A 26,883-nucleotide genomic window follows, 5' to 3' on the forward strand; every position below is an offset into this window, starting at 1 on the left:
GCCAGAGGTGACGAGTGGTGTACCACAGGGATCTGTGTTGGGGCCTCAATTATTCACATTCATTAATGACATGGATGATGGCATAGAAAGTCATACATCCAAATTTGCGGATGATACGAAGTTGGGCAGCATTGTCAGCAGCCTAGATGATAACAGAGAATTGCAAGGAGATATTGACTGACTGGATGAATGGGCAAAATTATGGCAGGTGGAATTTAACAAGTGTGAGGTTTTCTGTTTTGGATCAAAAAAAGGATAGAGCAGAGTACTTTCTAAATGGAAAGAGGATGGTACAGTGGATGTCCAAAGAGACTTGGGGGGTTCAGGTGCAGAGATTCTTAACATGGCACGAACAAGTACAGAAAATAATCAAAAAGGCTAGTGGAATGCTTGCCTTTATATTTAGAGGGTTGGTGTATAAAGACCCAGGTGCTAAGCTGCAGCTTTACAAAACCCTGGTGAGACCCCACTCAGAGTCACTGTGAGCAGTTCTGGGCACCACACCTTGGGGAGGATATTTTGGCCTTGGAGAGAGAGCAACCTACGTTTACAAAAATTATACCTGGACTACAGGGATTGAGTTGCAAGGAGAGATTACTCCGATTAGGTCTGCTTTTGTGAGAATTTAGAAGGTTAAGGGGTGATCTGTTTGAAGTATTTAAGATATTGACAGGATAGATAAAGATAAACTATTTCCACTGGTTGGAGATTCTAAAACTCGGGGCACAGTCTAAAAATTAGGGCCAGACCGTTCAGGAGAGATGTTGGGACGAGCTTCTTCTCAAAGGTTGGGAGAGGTTTGGAACTCTCCCACACACAGATGTTGAAACTAGCTTAGTTAATTTTAAATCTGAGAGAGATATAGTTTTGTTCAGCAAAGATATTAAGGGATATGGGCCACAGGCAGATCTATGGAGTTAGGTCACAGATCAGCCATTGAATAGTGGGACAGGCTCGAGGGGCTGAATGGCCTCTTCCTGTTTCTATGATCTATGCTGGCCTCGATCTATTCCTCGATCTATCCACATCCGCTTTAAATACTTCTAATGATCCAGCCTCCACCACCCCCCGGGACAGAGAATCCCGGGGATTAACCACTATCTTCGAGAAGAGATTTCTGCGCATCTCAGTTTTAAATGACTTTTATCTTGTAGCGATGTCCCCTTGTTCGAGACTCTCCCACCAGTGAAAACATCTTACCATCTACCCTGTCAAACCCCCTCAGGGTCTTGTATGTTTGAATAAGGTCACCCCTCACTCTTCTAAACTCCAAGGAATGCTGACCCAGACTATTTAGCGCCTCATCCCAGGAATTAGCCCGGGGAATCTCCTTTGGACTGACTCCAATGTTTTTTTACGTAAGGGGACTAAAACTGTACTCAGTATTCCAGGTGAGGCCTCACCAACACCCTGGACAAAAGCTCCCAATTTTAAACTCCAACCCCTTTGCAATAAATGGCATTTGCCTTCTTAACTGGTTGCATCTGCCTGGTAGCTTTTTGTGATTCATGCACTGGAACACCTAGATCCCTCTGTACTTCAGTCACCTGCAGTCTCTCCTGCAGCGCTGGTTTAGCTCAGTGGGCTAGACAGCTGATTTGTGATGCAGAACAAGGCCAGCAGCACGGGTTAAATTCCCGTACCAGCTTACCCGAACAGGCGCCGGAATGTGGCAACTTGGGGCTTTTCACAGTCACTTCATACTTGTGGCAATAAAAGATTATTATTCCATTTAGCCTACTTGTGACAATAAGCTATTTTCATTTCATTTCATTCCCCACTTTAACTTGCCCCCCACCCTCAACACACACAAAGCAGACAAACACAGAGAGGAGGAAAGGGGGTAACAAAAAGGCATAAGTTAAAGAGAAAGAGAGTGATTGTTTCAAATGAAATGAAAATCGCTTATTGTCACGAGTAGGCTTCAAATGAAGTTACTGTGAAAAGCCCCTAGTCGCCACATTCCAGCACCTGTTCGGGGAGGCTGGTACGTGAATTGAACTGTGCTGCTGGCCTGCCTGGGTCTGCTTTCAAAACCAGCGATTTAGCCCTGTGCTAAACCAGCCCCCAAATGGGTGTTTCCAGTACCTTCCTCCTTTTCAGAATTTGCTTTCAGTTTGAGGTTTTCACTGTGGATTCATTCAGGTCTCTCTAGTTTCAGGAATACAGCGCTCACAGCCTTTGTGGAGAGAGAAGGGGTTCTGGGCTTTTGTTTTCAGCCTGTAATGGTTTTCCTGCAGATTTATTCATTCAGGAATACAGCACTCACAGTCTTTCCAGAGCCGGAGAGAAAAGCTGGCTCATGTCTTTCTGTGTCTGGGACCCCACGGCTCCCTCAGGTCTCTGAGAACCACCCCACTGGGATAGGATCCAAACACCACCTGTCACCGGCCTTTTGGACCCCAGCCAATCGATCAAACCGAGTCCCAGTCCATCTCTCTCTCTGCTGCCAAAAAGTCTGAAGCTCTTGTTCAAACTAGCAGACATTAGCAGAGTGTCCTCCTTGAACTTCTGAATTCCTCTTTCTTCTGTTTGACTTAAAGATACGTGTCCATTAATCATCATGGATCAAAAATGACAACGGCAAAATGAAAGAGAGGGAACTAAGGGAATAAACAGGAAGGACCCTTACATATCTCCCTCCCTAAAAGAATGAAACACCAGGATACAGGTGTTTCATTGAGATATGCAAGACATAAATCACAAACATATCCATCCAACCCATCTCCATTATATAAGTTCGCTTCCCAGTCTTTACATTGGTATCTAGTCAGTCCTGAAACCCGTAACAAAGCATCCGCTATCACATTATCCTTTCCAGGGATGTGTACAATTTTAATATTGTAACCATTGTAATAATAAACTCCAATGGAATAACCTTATGTTCTGGGTTCTATAACCACAAGGTCTATATAAACTAAACTTTGTTTACTGTCATTTCGGACAATTTCTTCACGGTCCTTGCTGTCCTCATCTGAATAACTGATGCTGTGCTATTATGTATATTTTCCTTCAAAGCAGGCATGCTCTGAGAAATATTTGCACTTGAAGTGAATGGCAGCGGGTTTACTGCAAGTGGCCGTGACAAATTACTTTTAGAAAAATCCAGTTCACTTTCTTCACCGAATAGCTGTCTTCTTTCCTAGTTTTGGAAGAACTACTTGCCATTTGTTCAAGATCAGTTAGTGACAGATCTATTACGGTAGCAGCTGTTTAACATTACTTCATAATCAGAAACAAAACCTGATTCAGAACTCTGGTCTGAATCTTCATCACTGTCATTACTATTAGATTTGGACTCCTCCTTCTTAGGGTCACCTTCAGTTTTGGAGTTCTCAGAATCTGGTTCTTTACCAGATTTTATCTTTGACAAACCTCTGGGTGGAATCATTCTCGTCGAAATAAATTCATCAGTATCGGCAGAATCAGATTTTTAAAAATTTGTTCTTTTGGGATGTGGCTGTCGCTGGCTGGACCAGCATTTGTTGCCCTTGAACTGAGTGGGTTTGCTTGGCCATTTCATTGGGGGGCAGTTAAGAGGCAACCAAATTTCTGCGTGGGCCTGGAGTCACCAGACCGGGTAAGGACAGCAGATTTCCTTCACTAAAGGACATTAGCGAACCTCATGGATTTTTACGACAATCAACAATGGTTTTTAGTGCAGCACGGTAGCACAAGTGGATAGCACTGTGGCTTCACAGCGCCAGGGTCCCAGGTTCGATTGCCCACTGGGTCACTGTCTGTGCGGAGTCTGCACGTTCTCCCCGTTCTGCTCCGGTTTCCTCCCACAGTCCAAAGACGTGCAGGTTAGGTGAATTGGCCATGATAAATTGCCCTTAGTGACCAAAAAGGTTAGGAGGGGTTATTGGGTTACGGGGATAGGGTAGAAGTGAGGGCTTAAGTGGGTTGGTGCAGACTCGATGGGCCGAATGGCCTCCTTCTGCACTGTCTGTTCTATGCTCTTATGTTCTAATCGGCAATGGTTTCATGGTCATCATAAGACTTTTAATTGCAAATTTTTATTGAATTCAAATTTCACCATCTGCCTTCCTGGTGGGATTCGAACCTGGATCCCCAGAGCATTACTCTGGGTCTCTGGATTACTCCAGTGACAACGCTACTACGCCACTGCCTCCCCTTACTACCATTGTCATTTTATATGTGATCAATGTCTTTCAACATCTTCAGAATCGCCCACATGGTGCCAAAGAGGCGACCCAAACACCCAGCTTGGGACAGGACCAGAACATGTCCGTGGGATTAGCCGACCTCCCTTACAACAGACTCAACCCAATGCAGAACAATAAACTCCAAAGAACCAAAAAAATACACATAATACTGAAACATCCCCAAATGATCCAACTATCAACACCCTTTGATGTCCCATTTAAGGGCGGCGCAGTGAGTAGCACTGCTGCCTCACTGCGCTGAGGACCCGGGTCACTGTCCGTGTGGAGTTTGCACGTTCTCCACGTGTCTGCCTGGGTCTCACCCCCACAACCCAAAGATGTGCAGGTTAGGTGGACTGGCCGTGCAAAATTGCCCCTTGGAGGAAAAAAAGAATTGAACTCTAAATTTATTTTTTAAAAAAGGAATGAGCACTAAAGTCCCGTTTAAACCCTTTCAATTAAATCCAAGTCCTTGATCTGTGACCCGTGCCGCCCAAAAGGATCGGCCATGCTAAATTGCCCTTAGTGTCCAAAAAGATTAGGTGGGGATTACTTGGGGATGGGGTGGAGGTGTAGGCTTAGGTGGGGTGCTCTTTCCTTGTGCCAGTGTAGATTCGATGGGCCAAATGCAAACAACTGGGAGAAGTACTCAGTTGCCCTCAGGCCGTCCACCCCCTACGGAAAACCCACGCTCCTGAGGTTCTGTCTCCTCGACCTGTTGTCCAGGTCCTTGACCTTTGCCCTCAAGGACTTGCTCTTCTTCTCCACCATCAGCATCATGGCTTCCAGCAAGGCAATCTGGACGCTATGACCCGACATAATCCCTTCCACTCCATTCAGCAACTCTCCAGGCTCTTTCATGGCCTTCTAAGTCTTTCCCAACTTCTCTCTTATCGGCCAAGTGCCGCCTAAATAGACTTTTTGAGGGACTCCATCCTTGCCTTTCAAAGTGTTTGCCAAATTGGTTTTGAATTGGAATGCCATTATGCCAGTTAGCGTTTCCACTGTGATATGAGCGGCCCCACCTGCCAAGGTCACCTACACCATCTTTCCGCCCAATGAACTTCGCAATCTCTCTGGCTCTGTCGAAGGGCTACCACTTGTACCCTTCTTTCCAACAGTATTTTTCCCGGCTTTCGATATCCTTTCATCAAATACAATTAGGTGGGTCAGGTTTGTCTCAAATTCCCCGAGTACCAGGCAAAAAAGGCCAAAAAACAAGGACCTTGGCGGGAGCTAATTTACGTGCGACATGCCGCCACCGGAAGTCTGCCCCTTGCAATAGTTATGGGTTTGGCTAACTCACTTGAGGAAAAGGGGGTGATCTTCCTCTTAGACACATTATTAGCTTGTTGCTTTCCAATCGTACGAACTGCATATTTCACTACAGTTCTTGTTATAAATAAACAGTAATTGTGTTTACATTTACAAACCTGGTGACTGTAATTATTGGGCAGCCAAGGGCCAAAGACTTTGGGTATTTTTATAAGAATTATTGGTTAATTCACTTGTGTTGTGACTCAGGGACACATGAGGCTGGAATTGACCGCGGACTAACAAAGCAGCCTATGATGAGTGTAATTTTACGATTCTTTGGGAGTTGAAGCACGTGGCTCTTGCATGCTGACAGTTGAACCATTGTGGTTGACGTCCTAACGACATCAAGTCGGGGCTTGATTTGCCCACGAGATATTGGTCACTTGCCCAGCATCAATGAAATATTGAAAGATTTCAGGTTGTTCAGGATTGGGGGGGGGCTCCATAGGTGCATCATTTCTAGTTTGGTGGGGAGAGTGAAAGCTGATCTGGCAAGGTGGGATGGTCTCCCTCTGTCACTGGCAGGTCGGGTACAGGCGGTTAAAATGAATGTGTTGCCGCGATTCCTATTTATTTCCAATGCCTGCCGATTTTCCTGCCAAAGGCATTTTTTAGAGATTGAGGGGATGATTACCTCGTTCATATGGGATGGGGAGGTGGCCAGAATTAGAAAGGTGTTACTACAGAGCGGAAGCCAGGCAGGAAGTTTGGGTCTCCCGAACCTGATGTATTACTATTCTCGGCGAATGTGGAGAAGGTGCGGAGCTGGGTCAGAGGGGTTGACTCCCAGTGAGTCAGAATGGAGGAGAGTTTGTGTAGGGGGTCGGAATTGAAAGTGCTAGCAACAGCGCTGCTCCCGATAGCTCTGGGGAAATACCCAGGGAGTCCGGTAATAATAGCTTTGTTGAGAATTTGGAGGCAGTTTCGCCAGCACTTTGTGTTGGGGGCAGGGTCAAGGGAAATGCCGATTCGGGGGAACCACAGATTTGAGCCAGGGAAGTGGGATGGAAATTTTCGGCGATGGCATGAGAAAGGAATTAGGACACTAAAAGATTTGTTTCTTGGGGGTCGGTTTGCAGGATTGAAGGAGCTGTGAGCAAAGTATGGGCTGGAGCAGGGGCAAATGTTTAGATACATGCATATTTGAGACTTTGCCAGAAAGGAGATACAGAGCTTCCCAGTAGAGCGGCTTCCACATTGCTGGAGGAGGTGCTGACGACAGGGGGACTGAAGAAGGGGGTAGTATTGGCGGTTTATGCGGTTATTTTGGAAGAGGACAAGGCATCACTGGAAGAGATCAAGGCAAAGTGGGAGGAAGATTTGGGAGAGGGTATGGAGGAGGAGTTCTGGTGTGAGATGCTCCGGAGGGTGAACGCCTCCACCTCGTATGCAAGGTTGGGGCTGATACAGCTGAAGGTGGTGTATAGAGCCCTTACAAGGGCGAGGATGAGCCGACTCTTTGAGGGGTAGAAGATGAATGAAATGAAAATGAAAATGGCTTATTGTCACAAGTAGGCTTCAATGAAGTTACTGTGAAAAGCCCCTAGTCGCCACATTCCGGCGCCTGTCCGGGGAGGCTGGTACGGGAATCGAACCGTGCTGCTGGCCTGCTTGGTCTGCTGTATAAGCCAGCGATTTAGCCTTGTGAGCTAAACCAGCCCCTGTGTGTGTGTGAACATTGCGGGCGAGGGGCCCCGCTAATCATGTTCATATGTTTTGGTCCTGTCCAAAGCTAGAGGATTACTGGAAGGAGGTGTTTAGGGTAATTTCCAAGGTTGTGCATGTGAAGCTGGACCCGGGCCCCTGGGAGGCCATATTCGGGGTGTCGGACCAGCCGGGGTTGGAAACGTGTGCGGAGGCAGATATAGCCTTCGCCTCGTTGATCCGAAGGCGGATCCTGTTATGGTGGAGATCAGCCTCTCCACCCTGTGCCCTGGCGTGGCGGGGGGACCTGCTGGGATGGAGATCAGCCTCTCCACCCTGTGCCCTGGCGTGGCGGGGGGACCTGCTGGGATGGAGATCAGCCTCTCCACCCTGTGCCCTGGCGTGGCGGGGGGACCTGCTGGGATGGAGATCAGCCTCTCCACCCTGTGCCCTGGCGTGGCGGGGGGACCTGCTGGGATGGAGATCAGCCTCTCCACCCTGTGCCCTGGCGTGGCGGGGGGACCTGCTGGGATGGAGATCAGCCTCTCCACCCTGTGCCCTGGCGTGGCGGGGGGACCTGCTGGGATGGAGATCAGCCTCTCCACCCTGTGCCCTGGCATGGCGGGGGGACCTGCTGGGATGGAGATCAGCCTCTCCACCCTGTGCCCTGGCATGGCGGGGGGGGGGGGGGGGGGGGGGGGGGGGGGGGCCGGGGGGACCTGCTGGAATTTTGACTCTAGAGAAGGTTAAGTTTGAGCTGAGGGTAAGGATGGAGGGGGTCTACAATTCATGGGCGTTATTCATTATGCACTTTCGAGAATTGGATTACATTGAACATTAGGGGGGTTGGGAGCTGGGAGGGGGACTGTGTGTGTTAATGGTGACTATGGGTGATTCCCGATTCCTCTTTGTTATTTGTTTATGTTAACATGCGGGCTAATGTTTGGGGGGTTTGGTGGGAGGATGAATTATTGTTATTGATATGGGGATTGACATTGTATCCGTTACTAATTATTGTTTATTGTTGGGTGTAAATTTGGGAGAAAATGTGAAAAAGGAGAATAAAAATCTTTTTTTTTAAATTGAAAGATTTGTGAAAGGTTCCGGCAAGGTTTCTGCTTGGAAATGACTGTTCTGTTCTGTGCTTTTGTTTCTTCAGTCGATTATGTGGCAGCCCTTGTCCTGCTGCTTGGCCTGATGTCATTAAGCTGCCGTATTTTCACACGATGAAACCGAAGAAGCAATATCGGAGACGCCTCCGTGAAGAATTTTCATTGTAAGCATCAAAAACCGTCAGTGCGACAGCAGCGGATCAGTGTCATGGATGTTAAGCTGGTACTTGAAGTATCTGATGGGACAGTTTAGAGCAGGGGTGTCAAACTCAAATACACCGTGGGCCAAAATTTAAAAATCGGGACAAGTCGAGGGCCGGACTGGTTCAATGTTTTTTTTGCAAAACTTATTGAAATGAACTTATTGAACCTGGAACTAATAAAGCTTAGGTTATTGCCTATAAAAACAACATTAAATATTAAATAAATAAATAAATTAGTTGCATTTATTTCTTATTGCTTTATCTGGAGCTTTTCCAGAGTAATTTCTAATGAAAACATTTTTCCACAGGCCGACACTTTGTGATTCACACTATACCTGAATAAACTCAGCATCAGCCATATCATACGCCATAGGCGCTTCAATTGCTGGGGCCAGCTTTAATAGTAATTAGATATTATTAGGGCAGCACGGTGGCCTAGTGGTTAGCACAACCGCTTCATGGCGCTGAGGTCCCAGGTTCGATCCCGGCTCTGGGTCACTGTCCGTGTGGAGTTTGCACGTTCTCCCCGTGTCTGCGTGGGTTTCGCCCCCACAACCCAAAAATGTGCAGAGTAGGTGGATTGGCCACACTAAATTGCCCCTTAATTGGAAAAAATAATTGGCTAATCTAAATTTTAAAAAAAAGTTATTAGATATTATCTCGCGGGCCAAAGATAATTCCACCGCCAGCCGGATTTGGCCCGCGGGCCTTGAGTTTGACATATATGGTTTAGAGTGAACATAACTCTGTATGTAACCCCATGCTGTACCTGTCCTGGGAGTGTTTGATGGGGACAGTGTAGAGAGAGCTTTACTCTGTATCTAACCCGGTGCTGTACCTGTCCTGGGAGTGTTTGATGGGGACAGTGTAGAGGGAGCTTTACTCTGTATCTAACCCCGTGCTGTACCTGCCCTGGGAGTGTTTGATGCGGAGAGTGTAGAGGGAGCTTTACTCTGTATCTAACCCCGTGCTGTACCTGTCCTGGGAGTGTTTGATGGGACAGTGTAGAGAGAGCTTTACTCTGTATCTAACCCCGTGCTGTACCTGTCCTGGGAGTGTTTGATGGGGACAGTGTAGAGGGAGCTTTACTCTGTATCTAACCCCGTGCTGTACCTGCCCTGGGAGTGTTTGATGCGGACAGTGTAGAAGGAGCTTTACTCTGTATCTAACCCCGTGCTGTACCTGTCCTGGGAGTGTTTGATGGGGACAGTGTAGAGGGAGCTTTACTCTGTACCGAACCCCGTGCTGTACCTGTCCTGGGAGTGTTTGATGGGGACAGTGTAGAGAGAGCTTTACTCTGTATCTAACCCCGTGCTGTACCTGCCCTGGGAGTGTTTGATGGGGACAGTGTAGAGGGAGCTTTACTCTGTATCTAACCCCGTGCTGTACCTGCCCTGGGAGTGTTTGATGGGGACAGTGTAGAGGGAGCTTTACTCTGTATCTAACCCCATGCTGTACCTGCCCTGGGAGTGTTTGATGAGGACAGTGTAGAGGGAGCTTTACTCTGTATCTAACCCCGTGCTGTACCTGTCCTGGGAGTGTTTGATGGGGACAGTGTAGAGGGAGCTTTACTCTGTATCTAACCCCGTGCTGTACCTGTCCTGGGAGTGTTTGATGGAGACAGTGTAGAGGGAGCTTTACTCTGTATCTAACCCCGTGCTGTACCTGTCCTGGGAGTGTTTGATGGGGACAGTGTAGAGGGAGCTTTACTCTGTATCTAACCCCATGCTGTACCTGTCCTGGGAGTGTTTGATGGGGACAGTGTAGAGGGAGCTTTACCTCTGTATCTAACCCCGTGCTGTACCTGTCCTGGGAGTGTTTGATGGGGACAGTGTAGAGGGAGCTTTACTCTGTATCTAACCCCGTGCTGTACCTGTCCTGGGAGTGTTTGATGGGGACAGTGTAGAGGGAGCTTTACTCTGTATCTAACCCCGTGCTGTACCTGTCCCAACTATGAGTCGAAGGTTGGCAGCTGAGCTATTTGAAATGCTATGATGTCACCCTGATGAGCCAGAGGTGTGAACTACAAGGATGACTTCAGCAAGAATTAGAAGAATTGTCATTGGAATAACAGAGAATAAATTTAAGCAGCTTTACTGCGCAGTATGACAAATGTTAATTTTAAAATTCAGAATATTGCCTCATTTTCCTTGATGGGCGTGCCGACTGGCCTTGGCCAGAGTGTCCGCTGGCCAGAGTGTCCGCTGGCCAGAGTGTCCGCTGGCCAGAGTGTCCGCTGGCCAGAGTGTCCGCTGGCCAGAGTGTCCGCTGGCCAGAGTGTCCGCTGGCCAGAGTGTCCGCTGGCCATGGCCAGAGTGTCCGCTGGCCTTGGCCAGAGTGTCCGCTGGCCTTGGCCAGAGTGTCCGCTGGCCTTGGCCAGAGTGTCCGCTGGCCTTGGCCAGAGTGTCCGCTGGCCAAAGTGTCCGCTGGCCAGAGTGTCCGTTGGCCAGAGTGTCCGCTGGCCTTGGCCAGAGTGTCCGCTGGTGTTTGGAGTTTGTCTTTGAATATAGAAGCATAGAAACTGGAGGAGGCCATTCGGCCCTTCGAGCCTGCTCCACCATTCATTATGACCATGGCTGATCATCAAGTTCTATACCCTGATCCCACCTTCCCCCATATCCCTTGATCCCTTTAGCCCCAAGAGCTGTATCTAATTCTTTCTTGAAATTACACGTTTTGGCCTCAGCTACTTTGTGGGAGTGAATTCCACAGATTCACCACTCTGAGTGAAAACATTTCTCCTCACCTAAAAGGTTTGCCCCTTATCCTCAAACTATGATCCCTAGTTCTGGACCCCCCCCCCCCCCCCCCCCCCCCCCCCCCCACCCCCAAACCATCAGGAACATTCTTTCTGAATCTACCCTGTCTAATCCTGTTAGAATTTTTTCAGTTTCTACGAGATCCCTTCTCACTCTTCTAAACTCCAATGAATATAATCATAACCGTTTTAATCTCTCCTCATACGACAGTCCCACCATCCCAGGAATCAGCCTGGTAAACCTTTGCTGCACTCTCTCCATAGCAACAACATCCTTCCTCAGATAAGGACACTGGCTGGTTTTATTTATGTGACAGCAGATGTTTGATCTGGTTTATCAGTTGCTGATATCATGTGGGATGCTGACAACGCACAGCACAAATCTTTTTTATGCTTTTCTCTGCCTTTATTAACTTTGGGTTTTTAAGCCATGTGATCATGAGACTTTGATCTGGACCCAGTATCCCTGTTTTTAAAAAAAATAATCTTTATTATATCACATGTAGGCTTACATTAAGACAGCAATGAAGTTACTGTGGAAATCCCCTAGCCGCCACACTCTGGCGCCTGTTCGGGTACAGAGAGGAATAATTCAGATATGGAGTTTAACACGTTTGCTGTTTCTCAATATAAGGATGTGGATATTTGATCTTTCTGCAGCATTCCACTCCCTGCTCTGGACCTACTTGATCACATGCTGACCCTTGACCCCAGCAAACGCTGCACTGCTGAGCAGACCCTGCAGAGTGATTTCCTGAAGAATGTAGATCCCACAAAAATGCCTCCTCCTGAGTAAGTATCAGCACCAACACCTATTCTGGATTTCTTCGACTTAACAAGCTGCATTATTTTCTGTTACTTTCTCCTTGAGTTTTTCCATTGGGTTGATTTTCTCACCTTATTTGGAGGAGGTGGGGGAAGCAGGGACGATAGTGACGTTTAAGGGGCATCTTGACAAATACATGAATAGTATGGGAATAAAGGGATACGGACCCCGGAAGTGCGGAAGATTTTAGTTTCGACGAACAGCATGGTCGGCACGGGCCTGGAGGGCCGAAGGGCCTGTTCCTGTGCTGTACTTTTCTTTGTTCTCCCTCTTAAAATGTTCAATCTCATTTCTCAACATTAAGTGAACCTTCCACAATTCCAGTATTCTGGGTCAGTGCTTCCCAAATATTTTTCAATACAACCCCATTTTAACATTTGAAAAATTAACGCGAACCAGATGTCAACAAAAATAAACCATCAATAAAGCAACATGATGGCATTCCGTATAGAATCATTAGAATATGCTTATTATACATCAACTTATAACACATTATATAAACCTGAAAATCTGGGCAGCACGGTGGCGCAGTGGTTATCACTGCTGCATCACGGCGCCGAGGTCCCAGGTTCGATCCCGGCTCTGGGTCACTGTCCGTGTGGAGTTTGCACATTTTCCCCGTTTCCTCCCCCACAACCCAAAGATATGCAGGCTAGGTGGATTGGCCACGCTAAATTGCCCCTTAATTGGAAAAAGTGAATTGGGTACTCTAAATTTAAAGGCAAACATGAAAATCTGACCAATTCCAGGACCTCGGTGACCAGTCGCTAAATCTGCATCAGTTTCCGTCATCACCACTCTTCGGCAGAAGCAGCTGGGACAAATCTCCGATGCATTTCCATAGACCCATAGTTTGATGAAATGAAATGAAATGAAAATTGCTTATTGTCACAAGTAGGCTTCAAATGAAGTTACTGTGAAAAGCACCTAGTCGCCACAATCCGGCGCCTGTTCGGGGAGGTTGCCTGATAAGAGCTGCCACAGCCAATCCGTGTCCAACACTACAGTTTGTCTTGTGATTGCTCACTGCTGGGACAAAATAAGAGGGCAGAAGATGAACCTGATTTCATTTCTCTGAACCCAATTGGGGTTGTGACCCACAGTTTGGGAGCTATAGTCCTGAGCTGTCTATGCCCGACTGAACTCACTTACAATCCTCGTCATAATTAACCCATGTCCCTATTTATCTGTTGTCTGTCATTGTTAGAAAACATAGCTGCTAATCTGAGCAGAAAAGATCTGTTAAACAGAATTGAGATAGAATACCTATTAATACAGTTTGATGGTGTTGGTTGAGGGAGGAATTTTAGTCAGGATGTCGGAAGAACTGATCCTGAAATAGTCTGTACAATCTTCTACATCCACTGAAACAGGCACAGGGCCTCAGCTCAAAACCTCATTATAAAATAACTACTCCCAACAGTGCAACACTCCCTCAGTACTGACCCTCTGACAGTGCGGCACTCCCTCAGTACTGACCCTCTGACAGTGCAGCACTCCCTCAGTACTGACCCTCTGACAGTGCGGCACTCCCTCAGTACTGACCCTCTGACAGTGCAACACTCCCTCAGTACTGACCCTCTGACAGTGCAACACTCCCTCAGTACTGACCCTCTGACAGTGCGGCACTCCCTCAGTACTGACCCTCTGACAGTGCGGCACTCCCTCAGTACTGACCCTCTGACAGTGCGGCACTCCCTCAGTACTGACCCTCTGACAGTGCAGCACTCCCTCAGTATTGATCCTCTGACAGTGCGGCACTCCCTCAGTACTGACCCTCTGACAGTGCAGCACTCCCTCAGTACTGACCCTCTGACAGTGCAGCACTCCCTCAGTACTGACCCTCTGACAGTGCAGCACTCCCTCAGTACTGACCCTCTGACAGTGCAGCACTCCCTCAGTACTGACCCTCTAACAGTGCAGCACTCCCTCAGTACTGACCCTCTAACAGTGCAGCACTCCCTCAGTACTGACCCTCTGACAGTGCAGCTCTCCCTCAGTACTGACCCTCTGACAGTGCAGCACTCCCTCAGTACTGACCCTCTGACAGTGCGGCACTCCCTCTGTACTGACCCTCTGACAGTGCAGCACTCCCTCAGTACTGACCCTCTGACAGTGCAGCACTCCCTCAGTACTGACCCTCTGACAGTGCAGCACTCCCTCAGTACTGACCCTCTGACAGTGCAGCACTCCCTCAGTACTGACCCTCTGACAGTGCAGCACTCCCTCAGTATTGATCCTCTGACAGTGCGGCACTCCCTCAGTACTAACCCTCGGGGCAGCACGGTGGCACAGTGGTTAGCATTGCTGCCTCACGGCGCTGAGGACCCGGGTTCGAATCCCGGCCCTGGGTCACTGTCCGTGTGGAGTTTGCACATTCTCCCTGTGTTTGCGTGGGTTTCACCCCCACAACCCAAAAAAATGTGCTCAATAGGTGGATTGGCCACGCTAAATTGCCCCTTAAATTGGAAAAAATAATTGGCTAATCTAAATTGTAAAAAAAAGTACTGACCCTCTGACAGTGCAGCACTCCCTCAGTACTGACCCTCTGACAGTGCAGCACTCCCTCAGTACTGACCCTCTGACAGTGCAGCACTCCCTCAGTACTGACCCTCTGACAGTGCAGCACTCCCTCAGTACTGACCCTCTGACAGTGCAGCACTCCCTCAGTACTGACCCTCTGACAGTGCAGCGCTCCCTCAGTACTGACCCTCTGACAGTGCGGCACTCCCTCAGTACTGACCCTCTGACAGTGCAGAACTCCCTCAGTACTGACCCTCTGACAGTGCAGCACTCCCTAAGTACTGACCCTCTGACAGTGCAGCGCTCCCTCAGTACTGACCCTCTGACAGTGTGGCACTCCCTCAGTACTGACCCTCTGACAGTGCAGCACTCCCTCAGTACTGATCCTCTAACAACGTAGCACTCCCTTAGGAATTCTGAGTGCTGTTGGTTCAACTTTTGGACAGATTTAATGTTCTATTTGTCACTTTTATTCCATGTCTAATTGATTTAATCTGTCCTACTTTTGGAGTTTTCAATGTAGTAAAAATAGAAATGCTTATTCCAATTTTGATAATCTGCAGTATTTTTTCAGTGTGCTTTTTAATAACCATTTTCCAGCCTTCCTCACTGGCAAGATTGCCATGAACTCTGGAGTAAAAAGCGTCGACGACAGAAGCAAGCAGGAATCATTGATGATCTACCTGTGCAAAAGACAGCTCGTAAAGAAACGGTGATCAGCACTGATGACAGTAGAAACAGCACACCGCAGATTGCCCCATCAGGACAGAGTAAAACACAGAGCAGTACCACAGACGTGGGCGGTGAGTCCATCTCGGAATGAAAATGACCATTGCTGTTGATCAGCTGACTTGGAGAAAATATATAGGGAATAGGGATTTCAACATCTGTATTGCAGGGACTGGGTGAATGAATTTTGAGAGGTTTTGGGATTAGTCACATAGATGACTAACTACATCCGTTCCTCCTAATACAAACCACACATCTCGTGTATGGATCCCTCACTTAGCAGCAGCACAGCTGTTCCTGCATAGCAATTGGCAGGATTTTTCTGGAGCTTCTCCGTGAGTAACCATAGCTGATACCTGCTGCTTGCTTCATAGTGGTGAAGTTGTGTTTAGCTTTGACAAAGAGTCATCGGACTCGAAACGTTAGCTCTTTTCTCTCCCTACAGATGCTGCCAGACCTGCTGAGATTTTCCAGCACTTTCTCTTTCGCTTGCTTATAGTATCAGGACAAGCTGAGGTGGAGAGAGTTCAGTAACAAGAAAAGGACAGGCCCTTTTTACACCCTCTGGTTAATTGGAACAGTACACCAGCTGAAAATTAGTACTAACTATGCAGTCATAAATTCTTCACTTTGAATTGATTTATTGCTAAATGAATTATTTTCTAACATTCTAAATTTCTAATGGAACTGTAGTTGCATCCCCTGAAGCTCTAGTGTTGCCGGACCTCTGTTTACAGTTACATAAACAATTTCCATCATAAATGTAGGCTTGGCAAATTGTGATGAAAAATCTTGACAGGAAGTAAATACAAACTGGGGTAGATAAAGGAGATTCACTAGAGGTAATAAATTTAGATTTCAAAAGGCGTTCAATAAAGTACCATAGAAAAAGCAGGGAGTCATGGGAGTTGGGGATAATACATGAACATGGCTGGAGGTTTGGAAAAGGACCGGAAGTAGAGAGTGGGGACAAATGGCACTTTCAAGTTGGCAGGCTGTAACTGGTGGAGGGCCACAAGGATCAGTGCTGGGACCTTGGCTATTGGCAATCTATGTTACTGACTTGGAGATTACTAATGAACAAAACACCAAGTAATGTGTCCAAGATTACTGATGATGCAAACCTAGGTAGGAATATGAGCTGTGAGCAAGACACAAAGAGGCTGCAAAGAGATCTAGACAGATTGAGTAAATGGGCAACAAGGTCATTTATGTTCTTATTTTCTTAAACAAGATTTTTAATATACAGATAGAAGTATAAATAACAAAATCATTCTAATGCAGTAATGTGTTGGCATGGCTTTTGCCCATATTCTCATTTTTAAAAACACTTTACACAGCGACAGTAAATGTCCATCACATAATAATCTTTATTATTGTCACAAGTCGGCTTACATTAACACTGCAATGAAATTACTGTGAAAATACCCGAGACGCCACACTCCGGCGCCTATTCGGGTACGCAGAGGGAGAATTCAGAATGTCTAATTCACCTAACAGCACGTCTTTCGGGACTTGTGGGAGGAAACCGGAGCAGCCGGAGGAAACCCACAGATACGGGGAGAACGTGCAGACTCCGCACAGACAGTGATCCAAGCTGGGAATCGAAGCTGGGACCCTGGCGCTGTGAAGCAGCAGTGCTAATCAATGCCGCCTGTCTCCATCTGTATTTACTTAACATTCAATAAACAAGAAGACAAGCATTCACTTTAAAAAAAAATAGATTTAATGTCCCCAATTCTTTTTTTTTCAATTAAGGGGCAATTTAGCGTGGCCAATCCACCCAGCCTGCACATTTTCGGGTTGTGGGGGTCAGACCCACGCAGACATGGGGAGAATGTGCAAACCCCGCATGCACAGTGATCCGGGACCAGGATCGAACAAGGGTCCTCGGCGCTGTGAGGCAGCCGTGCTAACCACTGTGTCGCCCTAAGTAAAGCATTCACAATGATCAAAAAATGCTCTCATTGCCTCACCAGATAACACACACAGATTAACGTTCAAAAACCATGTTAAATGCATATTGAGGTCACATGACCCATTGACCATCCTCATCATTCATTTGTTAATTACTCATTTAAAATCTTATGTGTTGTTGAGCAGAATGCATCTTATTTTAAATATGTTTGAAGTGATTGTAGCCTGAGGAATGTAACCTGTGGCAGAGTGATTGGTGAGAATTTTCACTCTTACTTTGTTTTATGCAGGCATCAGAGACGCAGCACAACAACTTAACCAGAATGAGTTAGCAGTGCTGCTCAACCTGCTACAGACACAGACCAACCTCAGCCTCACCCAGTTGGCACAAGCATTGAATGTCAGTACTAACCCAGAGACACAACAGCAGTGGAATGTCCTTAGCCAATCACTCGTGGCTCTGGCTGAAGCCACCAGTCAACAGCAGGATGCTCAGCCCCCCACAGAGACTCAACGTACACCCCCCCCTGTACCATCCATCCAGCCTACTCCAACAGCAACACCGCTCCCATCTGCTACCACGCCCCTAACACCAGTGCCAGCTCCTCTTCCGCAGGCCCTGGCTACTCTGCCACAGGCACCACCAACGCAGTCATCTCAGTCCATATCTCAGGCGGCTGACAGCCAGACCGATACACACAACTTGTTGACTGTTTTACTGAGTCAGCTGATTAAATCTCAGGAACCCACTACAGTGCCTGAAGAAAGTAATGGCATCAAAACGAGTGATGGGCCGCAGCAGCTTCCGCCTGCCGTTACCACTACTGACGCCACAGGTAAACCGTACCACTTTCATCAAGTGTATATCGTGCTATTTACAAAAAATTGCACAGCCCGCCTTTCCCCACTGGTGAATCCTGTTGGCCAGGTGGACGGACAAGTGGCAGATACAGTTTATTACAGAAAAGTGTGAAGTAATTGATTTTGGTAGGAAGAGCACTGAGAGACGATATAAACTAAAGGGGAGATTTCAAAATGGAGTGCAATAGCAGAGGGATCTGGATATATAGCTGTACAAATTGTTGTGTGGCATGTCCTGTTGAGAGAGCAGTTAACACAACTTCATTAATTGGGGCATAGTCTACAAAAGCAAATAAGTTATGTTAAACTTATGGAGAATACTGGTTTGGCCTCAACTAGAGTTCAGGGTGCCACACTTTCTGATGGATGTGGAAGCATCACAGAGATTTCAGAGAGAAAGTGCAGAAACAATTTGCAGGAATAATATCAGCCACGTGGATAGGTTGGAGAAGTTAGAGCTGGTTTCCTTGAAGAAAAGAAGGCTGAGAGAAGGTTTGATAATCACCAGGGTTCTGGGCAGAGTAGATGAGGAGGAACTGCTCCATTGGTGGAATGATCATGAACCAGAGGCATAGATTTATGATAATTGGAAAAGAACCAATGGTGACATGAAGAAAATCTTTTTCACGTCACAGTGTTTAAAATGTGGGATGTACTGCACGAGAGTGTGTTGGAGCCAGGTTCAATTGAGACCAATTGGTAATTGAATTGTTATTTGAAAATGAAGAATGTGAAGGGTTATGGATTGAGAGGAGGTAATGGCACGAGGTGAATTACTCATTCAGCATGCCAGCACAGACATGTACGGCCAAATGGCCTCCTGTACTGGAACAATTCTATGGTTGCTGGCAGACCTTACGTTCACTGGTGAACAGTCAAAACTATCAACCTATTTAACAGTTGGATGTTTCCCTCTGTAAACATTGAGATATCCTGCACCCTTTACTAACACATGACTTATCTCATGTTTGTCACATGTTCTCATCAAGGCTTTAATATCCTTAAAGTTTGAAAGCTGCTGCTGCGGTTTGCAGTAGCTCTACCAAATATCAGTTTAACAATGCCCATGGTTCAGTGCTAAATGAGTTGTGGGGGTTACAGTGTATTTGAGATGGAAGAGTTGAATCTTCTGAGATTGTCCAGCAGGCTCCAGGGGATCACGTTTAATGAAGCTAAACATGCATAGAGTTTTGTACATGGAAACAGGAAGTTCATTCCACCTGGTCCACTTCACGACAGTACCCTAATCCCATATCCCCACCCTGTTCCAATATACTCTCCTTTGTCATTCATTTTGCCACCTATCTAACCGACTCTTCAATGCTGACATAGTCACCTCAGTCGGTCCAATAACATGTTTCATCCTCACAGCCTTCTGCCCTCAATAGCCTCATTCTATAGCCTGAATTAATGAAACACCCTGGGCGGGATTCTCCAATAATGGGGTTATGTCCCCACTCCAGGGTCAAAACGCGGGCGTTTCACTCTGGACTTTCCTGAAGAAAGAAGTGATTCTCCTACCTGAAGGGGGCTAGCAGGACCCCGGAGTGCTTCTCGCAGCTCTGCCTGCCGATCCGGGTCCCTGCACTTCCAGTTGGGAGTTCACGCATGCTAACGGCAGCTTCCCGCACGACATGGCAGACTCACAAGGTGGAGTGGCCCTGGAAATATAGACCTCCCCACCCCGAGAAAACGCGCGCCTGCGGATCGGTGGTCCCTGAGGCCCCCCAGTGAAGGATTCCCCCTGCCCCCACCAGAGCGGCCGCGGACAGCGTCCGCAGCTGCCGCTGACCGTTCCCGACAGTCAAAACTTGATTAGAACCACACCGTCGGGAACTTGGCCAGTTTTCTTTGGTGAATCGCGGGGGGGGAGGGGGGAGGGGGCTCTGTCAATGGCCCCCTACCCGTGCCTTGTAGACTGCACGCGATTCGCGCTGATTCTCCGGGGACTGGAGATTTGCGGGAGAGGCGTCGCGCTGGTTTTCGACGTCACCGCCCATTCCCCTCCCCCGTGCCGACCGCAATTTTGGCACGGAAGCTCGGAGTATCCCGCTCGCTGTGTCTCATTCTGTCGTCATTTGAAATACATCTATCACATCACGCCCTCATTTCCTTTATTCTAATTAAACAAGTCCCAATTTTTCAAGTCTTTCTTCATATTTGTATTTCCTCACCCTCTTGTACCCGCACTTCTCCGTCTTTCCACTGCCCTCCTATAGTGTGGACCCAAAACTTGTCTTACTGAGCTTATGTAAATTCTCCATTAAATCTCCACTTCTAGATGTTATTGCTCTTGCCATGACAAAGTTTCCAATTTTTTAATGACCTTATCCACTTGCGATGCTGTTTTTAATGTTCTCTGAACTGGCACCCCTGAATCACTCCTCTTCCTGGTCTGTATAATTCTGACCTGTATTGTTTTACCAGAAATGTTCAATCTCACATTTACTGACGCTGAATTCGATCTCCAGTGCCCATTACATCTTTCAATGCCACTTTGCTCTGAAATTGAGCAAGTCAGGAAAGGCTTTGGCTCCGCTGTGAGAGGTTGTGCAGTCGAGCAGCCCGTCATTGCCCACGGGTCAGTTGTGAATGGTGGGCATTGGTTTAAGGATGGGGTGACCATGGAAGTAAACCATGGTGGAACAGGCCAGTGGAGAGCAGTAATGTGGCAATAACCAGTATCTTGTATTTTCTGTCTAGATGGTGCTGCTGTCACTAAACTGGAGATAAAGGTTCCTGGGCCGCCTCCTGCACTCAGTCAAACTCGAATTCTTCCTCCAGACCAGCGACCACCAGAGCCCCCTGGCCCCCCGCCCACCTTGGGCGATACAGATTGTCGAATTAACCTGGGAGTGAGCCCTTCGACCAAGGACCCGAACGCAGGAGTGAAAGCTGCTTTGCTGCAGTTGCTTAACAAAGATGATTCACAGGAGAACGACAGACTTAGTCGAGTGCCAGAGTATGGCAGCTCACATTTAACAAACAGCTATGGTACAGACGGGTTCAGGAATAATGTCAGTACGAGTGAAAGGAGAGACTCTGAGTTGACAGGGCACACATTACTGGACAGCACATCTGCCGTGTGTGCCAGCACCTCCCAACAACTGACCCAATCCAGGACATTGTCCAGCTCAATGAGTGAGTTTGAAGAGTCCAATTCATACCAGGACATGGGTGCGATGCAGTTTACAGCAGATCAGGATCACCGGTTTAACTTTACCAGAGTTACTTTACCAGCTTTGGTAACTGGTGCAGAGGGTAGCAATAGCACAAGCATGCCTGCAGATGCCAAACCACCGAACTATGGCTACAGTAGCCCAATGCCGGGAAATGCTGTGCCCAGCAGCACCATAACTGGGCTGAGCTGGAATGCACCAACACGGGGCTCAGGGTATAACAGGGCACATGGCAGAATACCAAGTAGAGGTGGCAGAGGGAGGGGTGTACCATACTAACCCTGGGTCTCACCTTTAATGCTGTTTTACTATCATGTCCTTGAAGAGAAGCGACTGTGATCACCTTTGACAGGGTTGAAGAAATCCACACCCCCATATCCATTCCTGACAAAGCAGGGACTGGCCAAGGGGCATCATTTGGCTTCAAGCAGCCATCGGCAGTGTGTGAACTAGAGGCCCTTTATCAAAGGGTGAGGAATCTTTCACTGTAAAATTACACTGTTGGGGAGATTTCCCCATGATCTACATAATCAATTTGCAAATATTGAAGTCCTTGAAGACTATGGGACAATATTGAAAGGAAATTATATGAGGGAGCAATTCTCTAACCGTGTTGGCATGTCAAGATGCAACAATACGGGTTGTGGGAAGTCTGTGGAATTGCAGTGGGCTTGAAGTAAAGCCCAAAATATAATATGTAGAGTAATCCCTAAAATGGAAAGATTATTAACAAGCCTGCTGTCGGAGAAATACACTGGAATCTGCTTGGCAGACTGGCTTGTATCATCCCTTTATTATAAAGGTTTCAAACCCCGGACCATTTCCTCCTCATTTCTCTGTACCTGAGCCTCAGTGGAAGCCACTTTATGTTGTGTTATTTTCTAAGTTACAAGCATCTCAACAAAGCTGCAATTAAACCTGAACAATGTTCTCACCTGGCTTTAGGTGTGAATTCCTTTACCTGTGAGTGGGTTCTGTCAGTGAGCCGAATATCACTGCATCTCCACAGTGTCACTCAGTGCTGCTTCCTTTCTTTCCCATTGACCCCTGACCCCCTCATGGACCCAGCTTGTGATTCTATCTATACCATCATTGATCCATGCTTTTTCCTCAGTTTATTCACCTTTTTTTTAACGTTCTACCACTTCACATTCTGCTAAATTGCCACATAATCCTAAATGTTGTGATAAGAATTGCCTTGCATTTCCAATCTCTTAATGCTTTCAAGCTGTGGGTTTTGTGTTGGACCATCTCTTGTGTGACTTGAATTGCATGAGCTCCCATACCCCCCCACCACCGCCTCCCCTTGGGGAGCTTCTGCGCATAATGTCACTGTGCCAGTGGCAGAGATGGGGAATCTACGGGGGTCTGCAGAGATCTGATGTGGCATTTCAGTGCAGTGGCCTCGACTGTAACATCATCTGTCTGGGTGGGCTCCACATCAAGGCACGGTTTAGTTGCATTAGTAACAAATTATTGTTCTGAGGATAAGGTTACTGAATTTTTTTTTCAGCTTTTAGTAAATTTTACTTTAATAAAAAAAATAATAAATGCAGCTACTGACTGATTCTGTTGGAGTTCCTGTTGTGTGCTTCTCCTGTGCCAAAGAGCAAGATTGGAGGACTATGCAAGGTCCTGTCCCAATTCCTAAATCTCCAACAGCACAGGTCGGTGAAAGTATCGAGTAAAGATCTTCTGGCATTGCCAAATCTCAGACCAGAGCCAGCCCGCAAACCCATCGCTCCCTTTATCGGACTCAGAACCATCTTCCCCAGCATACAGCCTGCAGCCTGGGAGGGTCAGTATCTGGCCAGGGGTGGCCAGTGTCCTGTCTGGGAGGGTCAGTGTCTGGTCTGGGAGGGTCAGTGTCTGGCCAGGGATGGTCAGTGTCCTGTCTGGGAGGGTCACTGTCTGGTCTGGGAGGGTCAGTGTCTGGCCAGGGATGGTCAGTGTCCTGTCTGGGAGGGTCACTGTCTGGTCTGGGAGGGTCAGTGTCTGGTCTGGGAGGGTCAGTGTCTGGTCTGGGAGGGTCAGTGTCTGGTCTGGGAGGGTCACTGTCTGGTCTGGGAGGGTCAGTGTCTGGTCTGGGAGGGTCACTGTCTGGTCTGGGAGGGTCAGTGTCTGGTCTGGGAGGGTCAGTCTCTGGTCTGGGAGGGTCAGTGTCTGGTCTGGGAGGGTCAGTATCTGGTCTGGGAGGGTCAGTATCTGGTCTGGGAGGGTCAGTGTCTGGTCTGGGAGGGTCAGTGTCTGGTCTGGGAGGGTCAGTGTCTGGTCTGGGAGGGTCAGTGTCTGGTCTGGGAGGGTCAGTGTCCGGTCTGGGAGGGTCAGTGTCCGGTCTGGGAGGGTCAGTATCTGGTCTGGGAGGGTCAGTGTCTGGTCTGGGAGGGTCAGTGTCCGGTCTGGGAGAGTCAGTGTCCGGTCTGGGAGGGTCAGTGTCTGGTCTGGGAGGGTCAGTGTCCGGTCTGGGAGGGTCAGTGTCTGGTCTGGGAGGGTCAGTGTCCGGTCTGGGAGGGTCAGTGTCTGGTCTGGGAGGGTCAGTGTCTGGTCTGGGAGGGTCAGTGTCTGGTCTGAGAGGGTCAGTGTCCGGTCTGGGAGGGTCAGTGTCTGGTCTGGGAGGGTCAGTGTCTGGTCTGAGAGGGTCAGTATCTGGTCTGGGAGGGTCAGTGTCTGGTCTGGGAGGGTCAGTGTCCGGTCTGGGAGGGTCAGTGTCCGGTCTGGGAGGGTCCGGTCTGGGAGGGTCAGTGTCCGGTCTGGGAGGGTCAGTGTCCGGTCTGGGAGGGTCAGTGTCCGGTCTGGGAGGGTCAGCGTCCGGTCTGGGAGGGTCAGCGTCCGGTCTGGGAGGGTCAGTGTCCGGTCTGGGAGGGTCAGTATCTGGTCTGGGAGGGTCAGTGTCTGGTCTGGGAGGGTCAGTGTCCGGTCTGGGAGGGTCAGCGTCCGGTCTGGGAGGGTCATCGTCCGGCCTGGGAGGGTCAGTGTCCGGTCTGAGAGGGTCAGTATCTGGTCTGGGAGGGTCAGTGTCCGGTCTGGGAGGGTCAGTGTCCGGTCTGGGAGGGTCAGTGTCCGGTCTGGGAGGGTCAGTGTCTGGCCAGGGGTGGTCAGTGTCCTGTCTGGGAGGGTCAATATCTGGCCAGGGGTGGTCAGTGTCCTGTCTGGGAGGGTCAGTGTCTGGTCTGGGAGGGTCAGTCTCTGGTCTGGGAGGGTCAGTGTCTGGTCTGGGAGGGTCAGTATCTGGTCTGGGAGGGTCAGTATCTGGCCTGGGAGGGTCAGTGTCTGGTCTGGGAGAGTCAGTGTCCGGTCTGGGAGGGCCAGTGTCTGGTCTGGGAGGGTCAGTGTCTGGTCTGGGAGGGTCAGTGTCCGGTCTGGGAGGGTCAGTGTCTGGTCTGGGAGGGTCAGTGTCCGGTCTGGGAGGGTCAGTGTCTGGTCTGGGAGGGTCAGTGTCTGGTCTGGGAGGGTCAGTGTCTGGTCTGAGAGGGTCAGTATCTGGTCTGGGAGGGTCAGTGTCTGGTCTGGGAGGGTCAGTGTCTGGTCTGGGAGGGTCAGTGTCCGGTCTGGGAGGGTCAGTGTCCGGTCTGGGAGGGTCTGGTCTGGGAGGGTCAGTGTCCGGTCTGGGAGGGTCAGTGTCTGGTCTGGGAGGGTCAGTGTCCGGTCTGGGAGGGTCAGCGTCCGGTCTGGGAGGGTCAGCGTCTGGTCTGGGAGGGTCAGTGTCCGGTCTGGGAGGGTCAGTATCTGGTCTGGGAGGGTCAGTGTCCGGTCTGGGAGGGTCAGTGTCCGGTCTGGGAGGGTCAGTGTCCGGTCTGGGAGGGTCAGTGTCCGGTCTGGGAGGGTCAGTGTCTGGCCTGGGAGGGTCAGTGTCCGGTCTGGGAGGGTCAGTGTCCGGTCTGGGAGGGTCAGGGTCAGTGTCTGGTCTGGGAGGGTCAGTGTCTGGCCTGGGAGGGTCAGTGTCCGGCCTGGGAGGGTCAGTGTCCGGTCTGGGAGGGTCAGTGTCCGGTCTGGGAGGGTCAGTGTCTGGTCTGGGAGGGTCAGTGTCAGGACTGGGAGGGTCAGTGTCCGGTCTGGGAGGGTCAGTGTCCGGTCTGGGAGGGTCAGGGTCAGTGTCTGGGAGGGTCAGTGTCTGGCCTGGGAGGGATTACGATCTCAGTGCAGACTGCAACAATGTTTCAGAAGCTGCACCAAAACCCCCAAATTTTATTTTTTATGTCTGTGCAAAGATTGATTGGCTCCAGGGTGACTGAATGAAGAAATCGGGCTTAGTTATTTTAAAACTAAACTTTTTTATAACTGCAATCGTAAACTTTTAATTTGAAATCCAAAAAGAACTGGTTGGAGTTACAGCAAAAAATTACTATTGAATTTCCCATACACAGCTCTCCGCTCACAGAAACAATCAATACTGAAAGTGATACATCATTGAATAATCATAGAATTTACAGTGCAGAAGGAGGCCATTCGGCCCATCGAGTCTGCACCGGCTCTTGGAAAGAGCACCCTACCCAAGGTCAACACCTCCTCCCTATCCCCATAACCCAACCCAACACTAAGGGCAATTTTGGACACTAAGGGCAATTTAGCATGGCCAATCCACCCTAACCCGCACATCTTTGGACTGTGGGAGGAAACCGGAGCACCCGGAGGAAACCCACGCAGACACGGGGAGGACGTGCAGACTCCACACAGACAGTGACCCAAGCCGGGAATCGAACCTGGGACCCTGGAGCTGTGAAGTGATTGTGCTATCCACAATGCTACCGTGATACGTGCTTTACACAACAGAATCTGGTTCTTACACACTGTATTTACACCTATTTATACAGTGATACATGCCTTACACCATGCATTGTCAAACTTGGGGGCGCAACTCGCGGGCGGGTGTCGGGAGTGTCACGGATCCGTCCATCACGGCGCTCCCAATCGCGCAAATCTGTGCGCAACAGCGACCGCACTGCGCATGCATGCCAGATCATCATGCATGCCAGATCATCATGCATGCCAGATCATCATGCATGCCAGATCATCATGCATGCCAGATCATCATGCATGCCAGATCATCATGCATGCCAGATCATCATGCATGCCAGATCATCATGCATGCCAGATCATCATGCATGCCAGATCATCATGCATGCCAGATCATCATGCATGCCAGATCATCATGCATGCCAGATCATCATGCATGCCAGATCATCATGCATGCCAGATCATCATGCATGCCAGATCATCATGCATGCCAGATCATCATGCATGCCAGATCATCATGCATGCCAGATCATCATGCATGCCAGATCATCATGCATGCCAGATCATCACGCATGCCAGATCATCACGCATGCCAGATCATCACGCATGCCAGATCATCACGCATGCCAGATCATCACGCATGCCAGATCATCACGCATGCCAGATCATCACGCATGCCAGATCATCACGCATGCCAGATCATCACGCATGCCAGATCATCACGCATGCCAGATCATCACGCATGCCAGATCATCACGCATGCCAGATCATCATGCATGCCAGATCATCATGCATGCCAGATCATCATGCATGCCAGATCATCATGCATGCCAGATCATCATGCATGCCAGATCATCATGCATGCCAGATCATCACGCATGCCAGATCATCACGCATGCCAGATCATCACG

General features: G+C 48.7%; 1 protein-coding gene across 1 annotated transcript in view; it reads left to right on the forward strand.

Moving 5' to 3' along the window:
* Nucleotides 1-22,793, forward strand: part of cdk12 (cyclin-dependent kinase 12) — an 82,153-nt gene extending 59,360 nt beyond the window's left edge. The window contains exons 9-13 of the mRNA XM_038778933.1: nucleotides 8,290-8,406; nucleotides 11,864-11,995; nucleotides 15,153-15,355; nucleotides 17,489-18,034; nucleotides 20,763-22,793. Coding sequence (XP_038634861.1) covers nucleotides 8,290-8,406; nucleotides 11,864-11,995; nucleotides 15,153-15,355; nucleotides 17,489-18,034; nucleotides 20,763-21,517 — 1,753 coding nt within the window. The 3' untranslated portion in view covers nucleotides 21,518-22,793. The remainder of the gene's footprint in view (nucleotides 1-8,289; nucleotides 8,407-11,863; nucleotides 11,996-15,152; nucleotides 15,356-17,488; nucleotides 18,035-20,762) is intronic.
* Nucleotides 22,794-26,883: the final 4,090 nt, after the last annotated feature.

Source organism: Scyliorhinus canicula, chromosome 19 (assembly GCF_902713615.1).
Source record: "Scyliorhinus canicula chromosome 19, sScyCan1.1, whole genome shotgun sequence".
Taxonomy (NCBI): domain Eukaryota; kingdom Metazoa; phylum Chordata; class Chondrichthyes; order Carcharhiniformes; family Scyliorhinidae; genus Scyliorhinus; species Scyliorhinus canicula.